We start from the raw sequence: 16181 nt of genomic DNA, 5'->3' as shown, positions 1-16181 counted from the left end.
GTGTGCGATTGTGTGGACGTGAGGGTTAGGGTGGGATAGGTGAGTTAGGGTTACGGAGTGGGTAATGTGAGTGTGCGATGGTGACAGACCTTAGGGTTAGGGTTGGGTTAAGGGAAGTGGATAGCTTGTGGTGTATGTATGGTTTAGTGTAGGGTTTTGTGAAGTGTGTGTATGTGGATTATTTATTTTGGTGTGCTTGTGTTGTGATTATGTTTGTCAGAACAGCAAATTTTTTCCCCGGGAAAAAATTCGCTATTCTGACTGTTCAGTTTTCTGGTGTTTCGCTCTATTGGGTTTGATATTATAACATTCGAAGTTGTAAGACTTTGATTTTATAATATAGACCCTTGAAAAATAGGGGGGTAAGTTGTTAAATGAGGGAGAGCATGGCTTAAGCTTCAGCAGAAGGGATTTTATGTAAAATGTGGGAACTGGTTTCAGGGAAAAGATGGAGTAGGAGTTGGTGGAGGTAGAGGTGGGGGTATAAGGATGGTTGGTGTCAGGAGGGCTTAGTTTGTGGATTGAGTCAATGAAGAAATTGTTTATTAGGGAGGCTATTTCTATAGGAGATTTATCAGGGAAAGGGTTAGGGTTACAGGGTTTTCCTGGGTAGAGAATATTATTTATGGAGTGGCAACATTTTTGGGGGTGGAAGTATGGGTGGATTGAGCCTCTAGGTAGTAATTTTTCTTGTCTTGGATAATGAGCTTGCTTGGAACTTTTTTTATTTAATAGTTCTATGCTATTTCAGCTGGTGTAGTTAAATGCCAATAACAATTTATTTGTTACCGAAGACACATATGCAAATTAACAAAAATAAAATAATATAATAATAATAATAAGCAAATAATGACATAAATAACTAAGCAAACAATACTTGTTAGAAGGTTAGAAGGCAGTCAGAAAAGGTCTCCATCATCTTCCACCACACACACACACACACACACACACACACACACACACACACACACACACACACACACATACACACCTGCATAGACACGCATGCTTTTTTCAGTTTATTGTTTTGTCCTGATTACACTAGAAAATATATATTAAGGTTTATGGTCAAGGAGCACATCATTCATGAAGTCATAAACTTACCCCAATAACCCATATCGTTTTTAGAGGATGAATATACAGTAGATGTTAGGAATAAGAAAAATGTTGTATCTAAAAGACATGTGCATACATTGTAAAGTACTAAACAAGGAAGCATTTCTAACTGACAGTTCAGAAAAAGAAATGACCAGAAAACCACTTTCAAAATATTAAAGAAACGTTTTATCTTTAATCACATTTACTTTCAGCCTGCATTACAAAACTATTCAAATGATTAACAGGCCGTTCTAATATTCACATGTAAATTCTCTTGCATTCTGCTGAAAAATATACTTTTACATATTGCAGGTGTAATTTATAACAAACTTACCTGGTTCCTGTTTTTCCTAAGTAAGTACTATAAATAAAGCAAACTATTTATTTCAAAGAAACAATCAACACATTTTGAAATTCTGAACTTTTATTGCAACAGCTGAGTAACTGTAAATAACGGTGAATTGGCAAAGCTGCAACAAGGATAATTGCTTAGATATTTACTCCCCATCAAAGTCATCAAACAACCCACACAAACTTACAAATGCACCACTATAAGCAATCTACCAACCCCTTTAACCCTTTACAATATGGTAAGAAAATAAAGAAAAGCAAACTTGAGATTTTTACAAAAAAGGTGCGTTGTAAATTAACAAAACAAATTTTCTGAGATGAGCACTGTTACTTACGTGAATTTCAGGTAAATTGCTAGAGACATTTACATGCTTAATCTTCTCTCATGCCTTAACATAACCTTTTAATAAAAGTTGCTCTGACAGATATTTATTCTACGTGCGAGCCAGATGTTATTAACATTGTAAATGCTATCCATTGTATCATGTTGTTTTGAAGTTGAAACAGATGCTGGTACCTGCCAGACATTGCCTAATGGTGGAAAGAAGTGGGTAAACAATTAAAATCAAAGTTAACATTGTGATGTCCTTTTTCCCTTACCCTACCCAAAATGGATCCACAGCCCCCAAACCAGTTTACAGCAAAGTTCTAAGATTATGAAGGCACAACACATTAAATATTCTGTGAATACACTTTAAAACACTTGCGCTGTGACAAGCACTCTAGCATCTATCAGTTTTATGACAAAGGTTGAGTTGAACTATACAAATTGTTATGCCTTACAAAATTATGCATTTTTGACAACATTGTTTTCCTTTTGTGTAACAGTTCTGCAATGGCATGCTCTTCATTTTCATGACTTGTGTTCTAAGATATCACTTAGCATGTCATATATGTGTTCATTTAGAAGCCTACAAATGCCTGACAAAATACATCATTATTACACCAATAACTCAGGCTTAAATAACATCCCCATCTATCTTATAGTAGTATTAGCTGTGGTTTTACACTTGCGCAACTGAGACTGAGTACCATGTTTTGCTGTTTTTTAAATACTTCATAAAATTATACCAGCATGGGTAGTACAGTTAACAAAAATATATCCTACTAATTCTGAGCCAACTACAACTGAAGTCATACTGTCTGACAAAGACAACAACAAGCCACTTTTTATCTGCTAAAAGGCAGTCATCTCATTGTAAGGATCATAAACACAGTCACTGAACCACTACATACGAAAGGTGTTTATTTACCTAATATTCAGAATAACAAACCTATTGCATACATATTTCTGAATTACACTGAATGATTGTTAAAAATGAATTCCCACTGTGTTTGTAGGAAATTTCACTGGCATAATTACAGTTAAACAGCAGGTTAACCGTTACAGTCTACTGCCTTACTTACTGTATGTTCTTTGTTTCATTTTTGTTGTGATTCTCCCAGTATTAAATGTTGCCTCTCAAATAAAGCACTAACATGCTGGTCACTCTCATTGACTTGGGACTAGTTTCAAATGATTAAAATGCCAACATAGGTTGAAAACAATAATAAGAATAAGAAAATAAGATGTATCTGTTAATGGTCATGGGTACAATTTTCAGATGCAAAGCATAAACTGCAAGATATTATACAAGTGGATGCAATAAGCAAACAACATTGCTGCTGTGTATTTTTGTTTGGTACAGAATAAGTTTTAGGTAACCAAACTGTCAGTATTTTGTGCCATCAAATTCCATATAAAACGCTTCTATTTTCCTTAAAATATCTGATTTAGATGTAGGGACATATGCCCATACTGTATACGTATAAAAAGCAAGTCACACACTGCTTATAATTTTAAAAAGAATCTAAGCCACTATGGTTTCATGATGTCATCATTATGACATGCAGTGAATTATGAAGATGGACTCTGAGGATACCTTTTTTTTTAAACATCTAAATAAAATTAAATTACTAGCAATTTGGCTTCCCTTCTTCTCTGTCAACAGGTGAAACACATTTTGGGAGATTCTGGGAGTAAGCATTTGTGGCTATAGAGATGTACATGTAAAGCATTTGAAGCCCTTAAATCTGTTAAGTGTTTTATATTTTACAGGTAATCATCTGTTCACCTTCCACTTATTCCTACTTTGATTCACATGTCCCTTAAACACCAAACCATGTTATCTACTAGTTGCCACCAAAGTATTCTTCTCCAGATTTTATTGTCCCACCAAATTAAACTGTAATTTATTTTCTTTATGATGTCTGACGATAAAGTTTCCGTAATATATTCTGCTTTTTAACTTTTCTTATATGAATGTGTCAACTACATCATAACGTTGTGTCATTCAAGATAATATCTGTTAGCATATGTGTGTGGAAGTTTCATTGCATGTGACTGCACTTGTGTGTACGAGAATGGCACAGTGCTGTGGCAGCAGTGTTTCTCACGTATATCACTGTAGTGTGTTCCTCTTTATTATTTTAATTACCTTCTTTCTGTAGAAGATGCATCTTTTTTAAAATATATTTAATTGAACAAAAAACTAGTCAAAGGAACTTAAGTGGTAAAAGTGAAGTTTATTTCCCCACTACCCAGAGTGAAGGAAAAAGATACAATTATAGATAACCCACATCTTCACAGTAAGGTACAAACAGGATGCTACATTCAGATTAGAAAAATATAACACTAAATTCTAATCCAAAGCTATGAATTCTGTGATATTTAAATAAAATGTAGCTGCTAGACACATTGGAATTATTTTGTTTTTCTGTACACCAGAAGGTAGTCATTGAACTGACACTCCTCTCAAAATCAAATTATTTTGCATTCTTGATGCAAAAATTCAGATGTCTTCTGATTAAAACATAATGATATTACAAATAAATGGACATATTGTCAGGCCCCAGTTTGAGATTAATATATATTGCTGGACTGGGATGAATACCAGCACAACATAAACTATTGTATGCGTAACATTTCCATCTTTCTTTTTCAAGGCTGGCATGTACTAAACCAAGTAGTATTGTAATATATTGTAAATAATATGGTGTTATTGGCAACCTTCTCAACTTAAAAATGCAGTATTATGATGAACGGTGTCAAATGTCTTCTGAAATGAAGGCATCAGGTGTAAGCTCACAGAGTTAAGTTGTCATCTAGATATTTTTATCAAGAATCCCACACAATTTCATAACACAGAGTACCTTGTAAAAATCCACCCCAATCAGTGAATAAGTACTTTGTATTCTAGGAACACACTGCATATTATAATATTTAAAAATACCACTATAATCACTTGGGTAGTAAACTACAGTGCATACATTTTGGGGACAGAAAAAACACAACTATCTGCAATATGCTTTCTGTTCTAAAACAAACATGTATAAAATTCAAACTAAGTTTAGCTTTTCTAATTTCAGAAACAAAGATCCTGAGGAACTAGTATGCATGAGGTATCTGAAGCACAGAGGCTAAAACAGTTAAGATGCGTTGTGATGGGATAAGGTAAAGCTGATGTCTGAAAATATTAAATGCTTCCTGCATGAAAGCCATAAAATAAATCAGCACATGGTACATGCATAGAAAATTAGAAATTTCTAATGTGATTCTCTAAGTGTTTAGCTTTAGTCTTTTTTACGAGTGTATATTTAATAGTTTGGACTTAGCTGTGCATACTTACCAGTACAATAATCTTTACATTTTGTGGGATCAAAGCCCTGACATACTACAGATGTGTTTCAGTTATACTCACATCTAACTCATTCCAGCTATACTTTTATATTTTATCTTTCAGATGTAGGGGGAAAGATGATTTGTCCTAAACATTCTCCCTTTGTTTTAAAACAGTTGAATGCTAGGGCTTGTTTCAAATTATAAACACTGTCAGAAAGTTACATTTATACCAAGTGTCCAGAGTGCTCAAACACATTTGTGTTAGACAGATCACCAATATAATAACATTACTTTTGAAAGGGAAATAAAACAGAACTACATGGGGATTTAAAAAGAACAATCATGAAGCATAGTAGTGTGTTTTTTTCCCCCTTCTCGGTGAGCATTAGTACACAAAATGCATTAGTAGTTACTTATGCTATTTACAAATACTTCAACAATGATGAACGCACAGTTGTTCTCTAAAGTTGTTAATAGCACAATAGGTTTATTATCGTTTCAGTCAGCTGCTTTGACAATGTCAGATACGTTGTCCTTGCACAGCTCAACAGCAACCACACCACAGTTGTCTAATGGAGTACGTGGTCCATCCTCATTATTTCTTGCATTTGGTTTCCTAAGCTCTTTTCTCTTCAGAGATGAAGTTCTGTAAATTTTTTCTAAATTATTGTTCACTATACAGTTTTGTGAATGTAGTTTTCCATACAGCCACTAAATTGACAACATGTGATCAAATTGTGCAGGACAAGGTTTCCACATGGGTGGTAAAATGATAAATCTGTACCTTATATTTCCTGCATCTTATAATAGAGGCTTATATGCCTACTCAGTAAATAAAGTTCTGAGAAACAGCAGTGTGAGATTGTATACAACAGGGCAGAGCTGGATGTCAGTTGCTCTTCTTAAAGTTGATGTTCCTTAAGACTCTCTCCAGTGCCTGTCACCTGCTTATAGGATTTCATATTAGCCAGGGGTATGTCAGCAATGCTGTTGCCATTGTTAAAGTGTCCCTCAATGGTACCAAACTGCTTTCTGTCATTGAACTGGTTTCTGTTGCCATCTTCCTTCCAGCTTCTTGTCAGTGTATGTCCTTTGACCAGCTTATCATTAACCCAGTCACTCTGAGCTGCAAAGGTAGATAAAGGGGACTTTGGCTGCTGATAGGATGTTAGACCTGGAGGCATCCAGCAATTATCTGAGTGACCCAGCACTAAACATTCTTGAGTGCACATTTCTGTAGCTTCAGCTAATCCTCTGGGTCCAAGCGGTCCATCTGGAAAACAGAAATAAAAAGAAAATTACCAGTTAATAGATAGTAAAATGTATAGCTTATTCACCCTATTTTTTTAAGAGATGCATATACAATACATTTAGATATTTTTTTAACAGATGCATATACATTTAGATTTTTTTAACACATCCATATACATTTAGATAACACTTGTTGCCATGTGAATATATTGTACTGTACTATAAAATATGTAACTGTCCTCCATGCATGTACACTCTGCTGTATCATCTTGAACCATGTATACAATATCCTACTGTATTCCCCTGTACTTTATCTATATTTGTTGCAGCTTTTCTCCCCGGGTCTCCATTGAAAACAGGCTTCTGGCCCAGTCAGACATTACCCAGTAAACAAATCCAAACCACATAAATAAATTAAACAAATTTAAGATGTTACAGGTTAAAGAAATACAGTTTCTTGTCAGTATTCTGAACTACTGATAAAGGAATGTGCATTTCCACATAAGAAAATGTTTTAATAAATAACTAACTCCGATAAAGCTTCAACCTCTGCAAACTCTAACAAATACATTTGTTTTGTAACCAATCAACAGTTGTGAACTGTTTTTAAATTTACATGACTATTACAGCCATTTTTCTTTGGAATGTGAAACTGAATTGACATTTAAAAGAGTAGTACTGAGTGAGGCTCCATGTTGAATAAGATAAGTAAATGTAATAAGATATTTGGAAAGAAAAGCTTTCATTAATCCAGAAATAGTGGAAATATTTCATGTAGGTTGATGTCTATAGGCTTAATGTTAATATTCAATTTTCAAAATTTTTTTTTTTTTCAAGAAACACAAATGGACAATTTGCATAAAGTTTACATTAATCAGTTCAGCTCTTCCAAACTGCCGGCTTTTGTTTCAGAAATAATAAATACATGGTGGTAGTTTAAAAGAACATCTATCAGACAACTGAAGGCAAAGCATCTTAAACCATCACTTATAAGAATGACAGTATAACAATGAAAATAATTCCTAATATGGAAATTTGTAAATGCCCGTGAATGGAAAGAACCAGGCAGAATACAAAATGAGACAATCGCACTAATCACTTTATTTAAACTCAGAGTGGGAGAGTAACTCAAAGGCAGGTAACATGGGACAGAATAAGGGATAATTTGGGGAAAACAATAAAAATGAACACTAAAATGATGATAGTGATGAATGGGGGGGGGGTGTTCTTGAATATATCCTGGCAAGGTATAAACCCAGGATTGCTATACAGCTGGTGCATTATTATTTCACTGGTCAAATTGGACAATTGGTTTGCACCACTTACATCTCTTCAATTGGATTCAGTGGTCAACAGCAGCATCTCCATACCATGATGACCATTGCTATGGTATCTATAGACAGTGACCTGATTTTACTGCCCATTGGCTTGGTGTAAGTCCTGCAGGTAACTTATCTTTTGTTGATGTCTGCCACTGATTGATCTACCCACCATGTGTAACCTACTCATTAGTTTTGTATGTATTGCTAAGTGTGCTGCTATGCACAAATCCACAGAATCAGTTTTGTAGCCAAACCTGGTATGGAGGTTCCCATCTGTTGATGGCCCTTTTGTCTTATACCTACAATCAGGGCATAGGTGGATGCCTCTCCCAGATCAGGCTGGTGGTGATTTGTGGTAATCACTTCTCTTTCATCCTTGTGTTAGGGTTCACATTTTTCTCTTGCACATAAAGATAGCTCTCTATATCTAGCATATGTCTCATATGCTTGCTGGTGACACAGGTATAGTCTTGCCTACATTTCCAGGTGTGTCTTGCAGCTCCTCCATTTCTGCATCACCCTTCATCACCTCCTGTTTGGTCATGACATTCTTGCATATGTAAAAAGGCATTTGAAAGCTTTGGTGCACATTTTATGTGTGCGTTTAAGAGTGAATGGCTGTGTCTGTAGAGTACTAATTACATAGCAAATAATATACATAGCAGACTGTTCCATCGACAAATTAGGTTCCTTAAAATAGTCAACATATTTGTCTTCATTTGTTCAATCAGTTGGTAATGTATATCCTTTTCTCCTAGGGACATTCATTATAGTGGCAGCTTCTCTGCTATTCCTTTCTTTTGCATCAATATTTTCTTATACAGCATAATGGTATTATATCACTTGATGTACATCCTAATAAAAATGCTCACGAAAAAATGTCAGATCTCCCCACAAGAAATCCCTCTCCACTCCTATCATTTGCATAAAATATTCTGAGTATTATCTAACCTCCCTTTATAAGGGAGATGGACCTATAATTACCAACCTACAGAATTCACCTGTTCTTGCTACTTGGTATGGCCATCACCATGACTCATCCTACTGTGTTAGAGATCTCTCTCAGTTCTCCTTTTTCTAAACTTCTTCCTATACCACTCTTTCTATATTTCTTTCTTTCATTTGTATTTTTTCATGGAGAAACTATCCAGAACTCTGGTGTTTCCTTCCTTCCTGGATTGAACTGTTTCTTTATCTATTTACTTGCTATTTCTGTATCTAAAATGCTTATAAATGTTAGCAAACTCTGTAAATTCTTTCATTTCCAATCAGACTCAGTCTTACAGACACTTTTCAACTTCTCTCTTGCAAATCTGAAAACCCATATCTCTACTCTAACTTTGTTTTAAAGATATGGAATTCCATTCCTACTTCCAGCAGACAATAAGAATACTTAACAGGATTTACAACTCTCCTAAAATAATAATACAAGAATAAATAATTTCATGTTAAAATAACTGTTTCTCTAAGAGAAAAAAAAATAAAATAAAAACTTTTCCTATGTGAAATATTTGTTAGTGGAAAAATATGCTGCTTTTTACACAGTAACTTGAACTTTGTTAAATACAGAGAAAGTATTGGGTACTCTCTCCACTTCTTCGTAAAAAAGTAGCCCATCATTTAACAATTCCCAAAACACCTCCAGGAAGAAAATAAAATCACCTTTCTTCTGCATCCTATTGTGAAATGCATATGCTAGAGAACCAGTACTACAGTTCCGTGAATTACGATTTATGCAAAGATGTAAATTATTCTACAAAATTGTTACATGGCTGCAAACTTTTATGATATTAACCTAACTAGGTAATGGCTGAAATAAAATTGAAACATAAAAAATGTTAATTATCAGAAGATGACATTGTAATAATATATTTTGCAAAGTGAGATCATTATCTGCCAACTTTTCTACCAAACCACAATTGTTTCCAGCCTAGTCAGTCACATGGTCATAAAAAAGCAGCCTAGAGCACTCCAGTTTGCTGTGTTTTGGGATGCTGTATGCCCCGATAATCCCATGTGTATCATCACATAACACGTAAGTTACATTCATGAATGCAACACACTTCACTGGAAAAACTTTAACTTCTATCATGAAATAGTGTTTTCCAACATGTAAAGCACAATAAATATGTCTGCTTTGTAACTGTCTCTCAGATTTTCTTTTACACCATATAAAGCTGGCAGTATTATAACAGTTGTACGTTAGGAAAGGTAGCAAAAATAAAATCAGAAACAATGAATCCAATAAAGACAATCTCTTCTGAAAGTCAAGTTTTGAGTATCATTTTTTTCCTATGAACATTTAACTAATAGGATTTAATGATTGAATGAATGTTAATCTAAAGAATATTGAAAAGGGTAGTGTTCCTAATCCTTGTACTGCAAAAGAGCTGTTTTACTGTTTTAGACCCATTAAATCCAAGCACATAAGTGTTGTTTTCCTCAGAGTCATTCAACATGCAAATAGAGTATGATAGATTCAGACACAGAGCTTCAGGGTAAATTTTCTTTTCAGCTCTTAACCTGGCTCTGTATTGCAAAGTTCTAGCAAGCACAAAAGAACTGTGACATGAGTACCATACTCCTGTGTGTGTTGCTCAGTTATTCCGCTATGCAAACTCTTCTTCTTTGGGAATGTCATTGCAATGTTAATGTATGCTGCATTAGGCAGCAAAGGAATTTATTAATTAATTCAATTATCCATCATACATTTCTTAATAGTGTGGGTTCAGCCACAACCCTGGTCACAAGTACACAATGGTAAAAGCAATCTAGATGGTAAAAATGAATAATCAAATAGTGATGCATATATAATTTTTAGACTGAATAACTTAGCAGTCAAATAAGGTGAATATATTGTAAATTGTGCAAAAAATGCAATGTTATATCAAAGAAAGTAAAAGAAATAAGGCTTACATTTACTTACACTTTATGTATTACATCATGTGAAATTATATAGAAACGGTCATGCATGTACAAAAATAGTTTATTTAGTCAAAGCCTGCAAAATAAATTGTACAAAGGCGAGCGCAGTACTGTAGTGCTAGGAAGTATCATAAATGCTGTCACTTGCATCAACAGACTAAGTTCCTGTCACCAAGTTCTCAGTGAATGAAGGTTTAATTTGTTAATTTAGGTTTATGATTTGTTTCTGCTTCATCCTTGTTTCATACACATAATCAAAGCTGGCGAGATTCCTGTATGACAAACAGCAGCGTTAAGTCTGTTTGCACTCTTTCCATTTTTCTCCACAGCTACGCAACCAAGATGGTGTGGAGGCAAAGCCCCTCCATGTGGAGTACAGGGGGTGGGCTTGCACCTTCAAAAAAATGCTTATTTTTCCCCCGCCTGTCAGGTTGAAGCTTCACTGTTTCTTTTCCAAGCTGAAGTTTTGGTCAGTAAATATGCAGGGAGGTGCAGGAGAGGGTTAGAATCACAATCTGGGAATAGCAAGACAAGCCATCTTGGGGCAAAGAGCAAAAAAATCGTCTGATATTTCAATCCTTTACTAAGTCACAACCAGAAACTCCAGGGTGGATTTAAACATTTTCTGAAATAGCCACTGAAGCTAAAATGTACACTAAATTCCAACAAGCATTTGAAAATCAGTATAAAATTGTTGCTTCCCAGATGAGTCATTGAGGCAAGGCTAGCCAATATATTCCTGAAAATGAAAGTCACCCAGGTTTTATAAGCCAGTATGGTACCATGTCAGAGCATAATGGATCATTTATTTAAGTAAATAAGTAAATAAATAAGGTAAAAACAGTCACATAGAATGCCTTGCCCTCAGCATTCAAATCTAAGCGAAAATGGCCCTGGAGGAGAACAACTCTCCAGAATTATCAGTGAAGCTTAAACAATATCACATATTATTATGTGCAGTCATGAGTAGCTAGATAAGCTTTGTAATACTCTTTCCATATACTATATAAGCCTACTTTTTAGCAGCCCAACCTGCATCTGCATATGCTAACTGTAATAAATTGTCAAGTAACGTAGGAAGGCATACTTGAGTTATATGAACAAAAACAGAAAGAAAAGCCATTAACAAGGTTATTAAGTGAATTTACTCTTTACATACACCATCTTGTCTTTATTAAATATTTATATTGCATAACAATGGATAGTATCAGTGAATGCCTACTAATGCATAGTACAAGAATATGTAATGACATTAAGGTTGGTGAAAAGCAACAGACATCTATCTGTAGTATAAAGTTTTTTTTTTGAATAGAGATGCCTGGCTTAACACTCAGAATTGCAGCTGCTAATATATTTGTATGGGTTCTTTTAAAATGTATTTTCTTTTTATTAAGTGCATCAGAACACATGCTTTAAATGAAGCATAACACAAAAAAAGGTGCATTGATCAGATCCTGCAAAAATATAGGCAGCATGCCTGGTGGTAAAATATTCAAGTGATCTTTTATGTCATTAATTATACCCAGGAGACCAAATGTTTCCTATTGATTAATTCAGAATTGTAATTAGGAATAATAGCTTCTGGCATGATTGCCAGCTGTTATTCAAACTGTTTTTTTTTTTCCAAATGAATATTAAGGGAATGCTTCTGCTGACGGTTTTCCTAGTGCCCTTGGCTTTTGTAATTGCTTAGGTCTCTGCACACTCAAGAGATAAGATGCACTCTTAAACTCAATTTTCGATTCCTAGAGCTTTTAGAAATGATTTCATAAGCATTTCAGGGAAATTTAACAAAAATGTGCAAACATTTACGATATCGGTTTGAAGCTGTGTAGAAACAGTGAAGTTATTCAGGGACTTTTGCATATTGTCTCAAGGTTGATTTTATTATAACATAGATCTGAGGAACAATACACAAAGTGCACTTATGAGTCCTGAGTTATATATAAGAAAATGCTAACAGATTTTACTGATAAGCATTCTGATGATGGGACTGAAAGATTGACAGTTGGCTGTCAAGTCATTACCAACAGGTATCATGCCAATACGTTTCATCTAATCTATGAAGTTTTTAAAAGATTTTGAAAATTAACACATGTGCAGATCTCACAACATGTTTTACTTATTTAGACCTTGACACTGCCATAGTATTGATATTTCTATCCCAAACAGCTCTTGTAGATCCTTTTCCAGCATTCCATGATGTAGTCAGAATGTTTGCATACTGTGATTTCTGTAATGTAGATTTATTTCTTTTTCACGTAGATTTCACTTTGTGGGTTCAGAAAGCTGAAGAAATAACCATTCATAGTGAAACTGCTTAAAAAGAATACAGATTCAAGCTGGTTTATAACTATAAACCACTTCAGTGACTATACTTAGTGCAATAAATGAATATATTCTTGTAGAAATATATATATATCTTTTAAAAGAAGCAGGATCATTTTTTCTGGGTCTCAGTTTTATATAGTATCAGCCCAGTAGCAACATTGTAGATTTAAAAGTAATAATAATATCAATAATAATAGATTCAAAATAAAACTCAATTCTTAAGAAAAAATATGCCAAAAGTTATACAGCAAAAATTTTAAATTATGAGCTAAAGTGGTACGTTTCAGAAGTTAACTGTTTTGATTTTTATAAGTGAGGACAAATATATGTCAAATGCATTTTTTCAAAAATGCACCCCATAGCATAATGCCAAATTATTTGAAACATACACATAATGATACATCAAATTAATTGTATCTATTGCTGCAGAAAAACACATCACAATTAAAAGTCACAGATATAAAATTTATAAAAAATATAAAACATGAATTATTCCTGCTTGACAATCACCTTACACAGTACCATTTTCACATATGGCAGAGTATGCTTCTTGGTGCTGCCTATGTTTCCAGCCATTTGCTGAGTTTGAACTAATGTTAACTCAATAAAAGAGTTGAAACCAAAAGGTGCACTCATTGCATTTTAGTAGCTTACAAATCTATATGGAATGCTTTCAAGCAATATTCATATTTATAGTTTAATAAGCATATGCTAATTTAAATGTTTTTGCCTGTGCATCTGCAGATATCAGCTACATCCTAGTTGTGTAGCATCTGTTGAGGTAGGGGAACAGAGTGGAGATCCATATGACTCAGTACATCTTCTACACAGCTGATTTTATTTTATTTTTTTTTGCCAACCCAAAGTGGGCAGAGCTGCTGTCATCACATTCACCACTGCAAGCAACCAAAAACAGTTCCAGCCAGTGATGTGCCATGTAATCACATCACCGCACCCACCTCTAGTGGAATGTCGGCTCAAAGGTAGTAAATCCCATCCATTTCAGGATGTGGAAGCTGGCAGATGTCACTGCTTCTCACATTTCCTTATTGTACTCTTTAGCACCCAAATCACTAGTTAAACTTGGGTCATCTGTGTCACACTCAGGGCCTTATGCCTTCACACAACAGAGTCGGTATTTAAATGTTTTTCTTCCCGCCAACAATGTGACCTTGTTCTGGGCTACAGAAATTGCCTTGCTTCTGCTTTATTCTTTTAAAAGCTAACCATGGAAGAAGGAGGTTCAGAAGCTCTCACTATTTTAAGGACTTTGTAAAGTCTGAAGCAAGCCTTTTAGCATTATAAACATACTGACAAAAATAAAACCAGGAACAGGTACACTATGACAAGGCTTCTGTTTTTGAATACACTGCAGGAAATGTTGAAGAATGAAAAAAAGAAAATTAAGGACTTGAGAAAAATAACTGAAACTGGATGAATTCAAGCGGCGTCCCCCACCAAGAAGGCAAAAAAAAGATAATAAGTAACGTGGATTCTACTCTAGGGGCATGTAAACCTGAATTAGGAAATAATTTCACACCAAAGAAGTTCCGGACAATCATTCCTGGTAAGTGAGGAAGGAAGCTGGGTCACATAAGGAGTGTAAAAATATAATTAATGGCATACTGTGTTACAGACTATCCGGCTTTCTTTATGTAACAGAATTTGAGATGATGCAAATGTAATTTTAACCCGACTGTTATAGCTAGAAAAGTAATACTGAGAGTTAATTGTCTCATAAAAGGGCACATTTATGAAGGACAGGAAATTCATGAGGCAAAATGCCAAATCAAGTATTTTGTGCATTTCCCCATAAAAGATAAACTACAAATTTAAGGATTAATCTGCAATTTAATCATTTTTCAGATATCGCTTTTTGTGGTGGCCTGCTTTGAACTAGGAAATACTGCCTTGATAAATTGTGTTTCTATGTGTGTGTGTGTGTGTGTGTGTGTGTGTGTGTGTGTGTGTGTGTGTGTGTGTGTGTGTGTGTGTGTGTGTGTGTCTGTATTTTAGACATGGCAGGAAGGTCTTTGTCAAAAAAAAATGAACAAAAGAATGATATGCAGCAACATGATCAAACGGTAGCTAGTAACACCTGAGAAATGTTAGTGTTACTTCAAAGGTGCATAACAGTAAAGAGATCCATGATTGTGGTGGCCACATTGCTTTGTTTAATAATTTGTCCTTTTGCAGTTTGTTAATCTGGGTATTGCACTGGATAACTGAAGGTCATTTTATTGAAGATATTCTGGAGCAAAATAAGGTTAAGTGACATGTCTACGATACGCATAAAGCAGAATTTATTGCACCAAAATACATTTATCACATTGTAACCTAGAAACTTAATCACAGTTCCTTTTCTTTTCTCTTCATCATTACAGGATTTCTCTGCCCATTTTGGTTTTCTGCATGTGATCTTGATGCCCGCTTTCATAAAATATGTTAAGTCAGTAGCAGTAGTTTACTAGGTGCAACTCAGTACCATATGCAGCAAGATGGAGTTTGTTATAGAAGATAGGTTGCTAAGTCCAAAAGACAAAAAAGGATAATTAAGGACATGCTGTAAATGTACAATGCAAGAAAAGTGAGAAGAAAGGCTACAGATGGGCAGTTGCCTGAGAGATCAGGTAAACAGACATGAATGGTGGTAGCTAACAAATAAAGTGAAATATTAATTATTTCTCAGATGAAATTGGGGCTGTACTAAACTTGTGTTTTCTGTTTGTTGTTATTCAATACATGGCTTGAGAGTTTCAAGAAAAGACTGAGGATATGGTGTAGCAGTAGGGGAGATGGCTGAATATAGGTTCATAGATTAGTACTAGTCTAAGTGCCCTTGTGGGCCATTTTAAGCCTAGCTAATTACCCCATGTGAGAATCAAACCCTGCACTTTGTTTCTGTAAGGTAAACACCTTACCCATTATGCCATTCCCAAAATGTCACTCAGGTCCACAGTGTGTAACTATGTTTCCAATTAGTTAGTGAATTATCATAAAAGATAACTTCATTCTCAGAAGGTGCTAATCAATTTATTGTAGCTGTATACTATGGAACAAATAAGCAATTAGGCTTGGTGTTATCACAAGCAGGAAAATGTTGACACGCAATGCTCTGATACTGGAATACTCAACACCCATCCACAATCACCTTCAAATGATTGTCCCCCAGTCTAACACCTTGCTGTAGTTTAAAAGAAGATTTTTTTTTAATAGAAACAGGACCTGAATGGTTGGAGGAG

The 16181-nt window shown here is 34.8% G+C and overlaps 1 protein-coding gene across 1 annotated transcript in view; it reads right to left on the bottom strand.

Moving 5' to 3' along the window:
* Positions 1–1504: 1504 nt before the first annotated feature.
* LOC122803660 (protocadherin-9-like) overlaps positions 1505–16181 on the bottom strand; it is a 2559623-nt gene continuing 2544946 nt past the window's right edge. Inside the window, exon 6 of the mRNA XM_044073439.1 lies at positions 1505–6383. Within this exon, the coding sequence (XP_043929374.1) occupies positions 6013–6383 (371 nt within the window). The 3' untranslated portion in view covers positions 1505–6012. The remainder of the gene's footprint in view (positions 6384–16181) is intronic.

This window comes from Protopterus annectens, chromosome 5.part1 (assembly GCF_019279795.1).
Source record: "Protopterus annectens isolate FY-2018-M chromosome 5.part1, PAN1.0, whole genome shotgun sequence".
Classification (NCBI taxonomy): Eukaryota; Metazoa; Chordata; order Ceratodontiformes; family Protopteridae; genus Protopterus; species Protopterus annectens.
The sequence above is the reverse complement of the archived record's forward strand: the minus strand, read 5'-3'. Positions and strand labels throughout refer to the sequence as shown.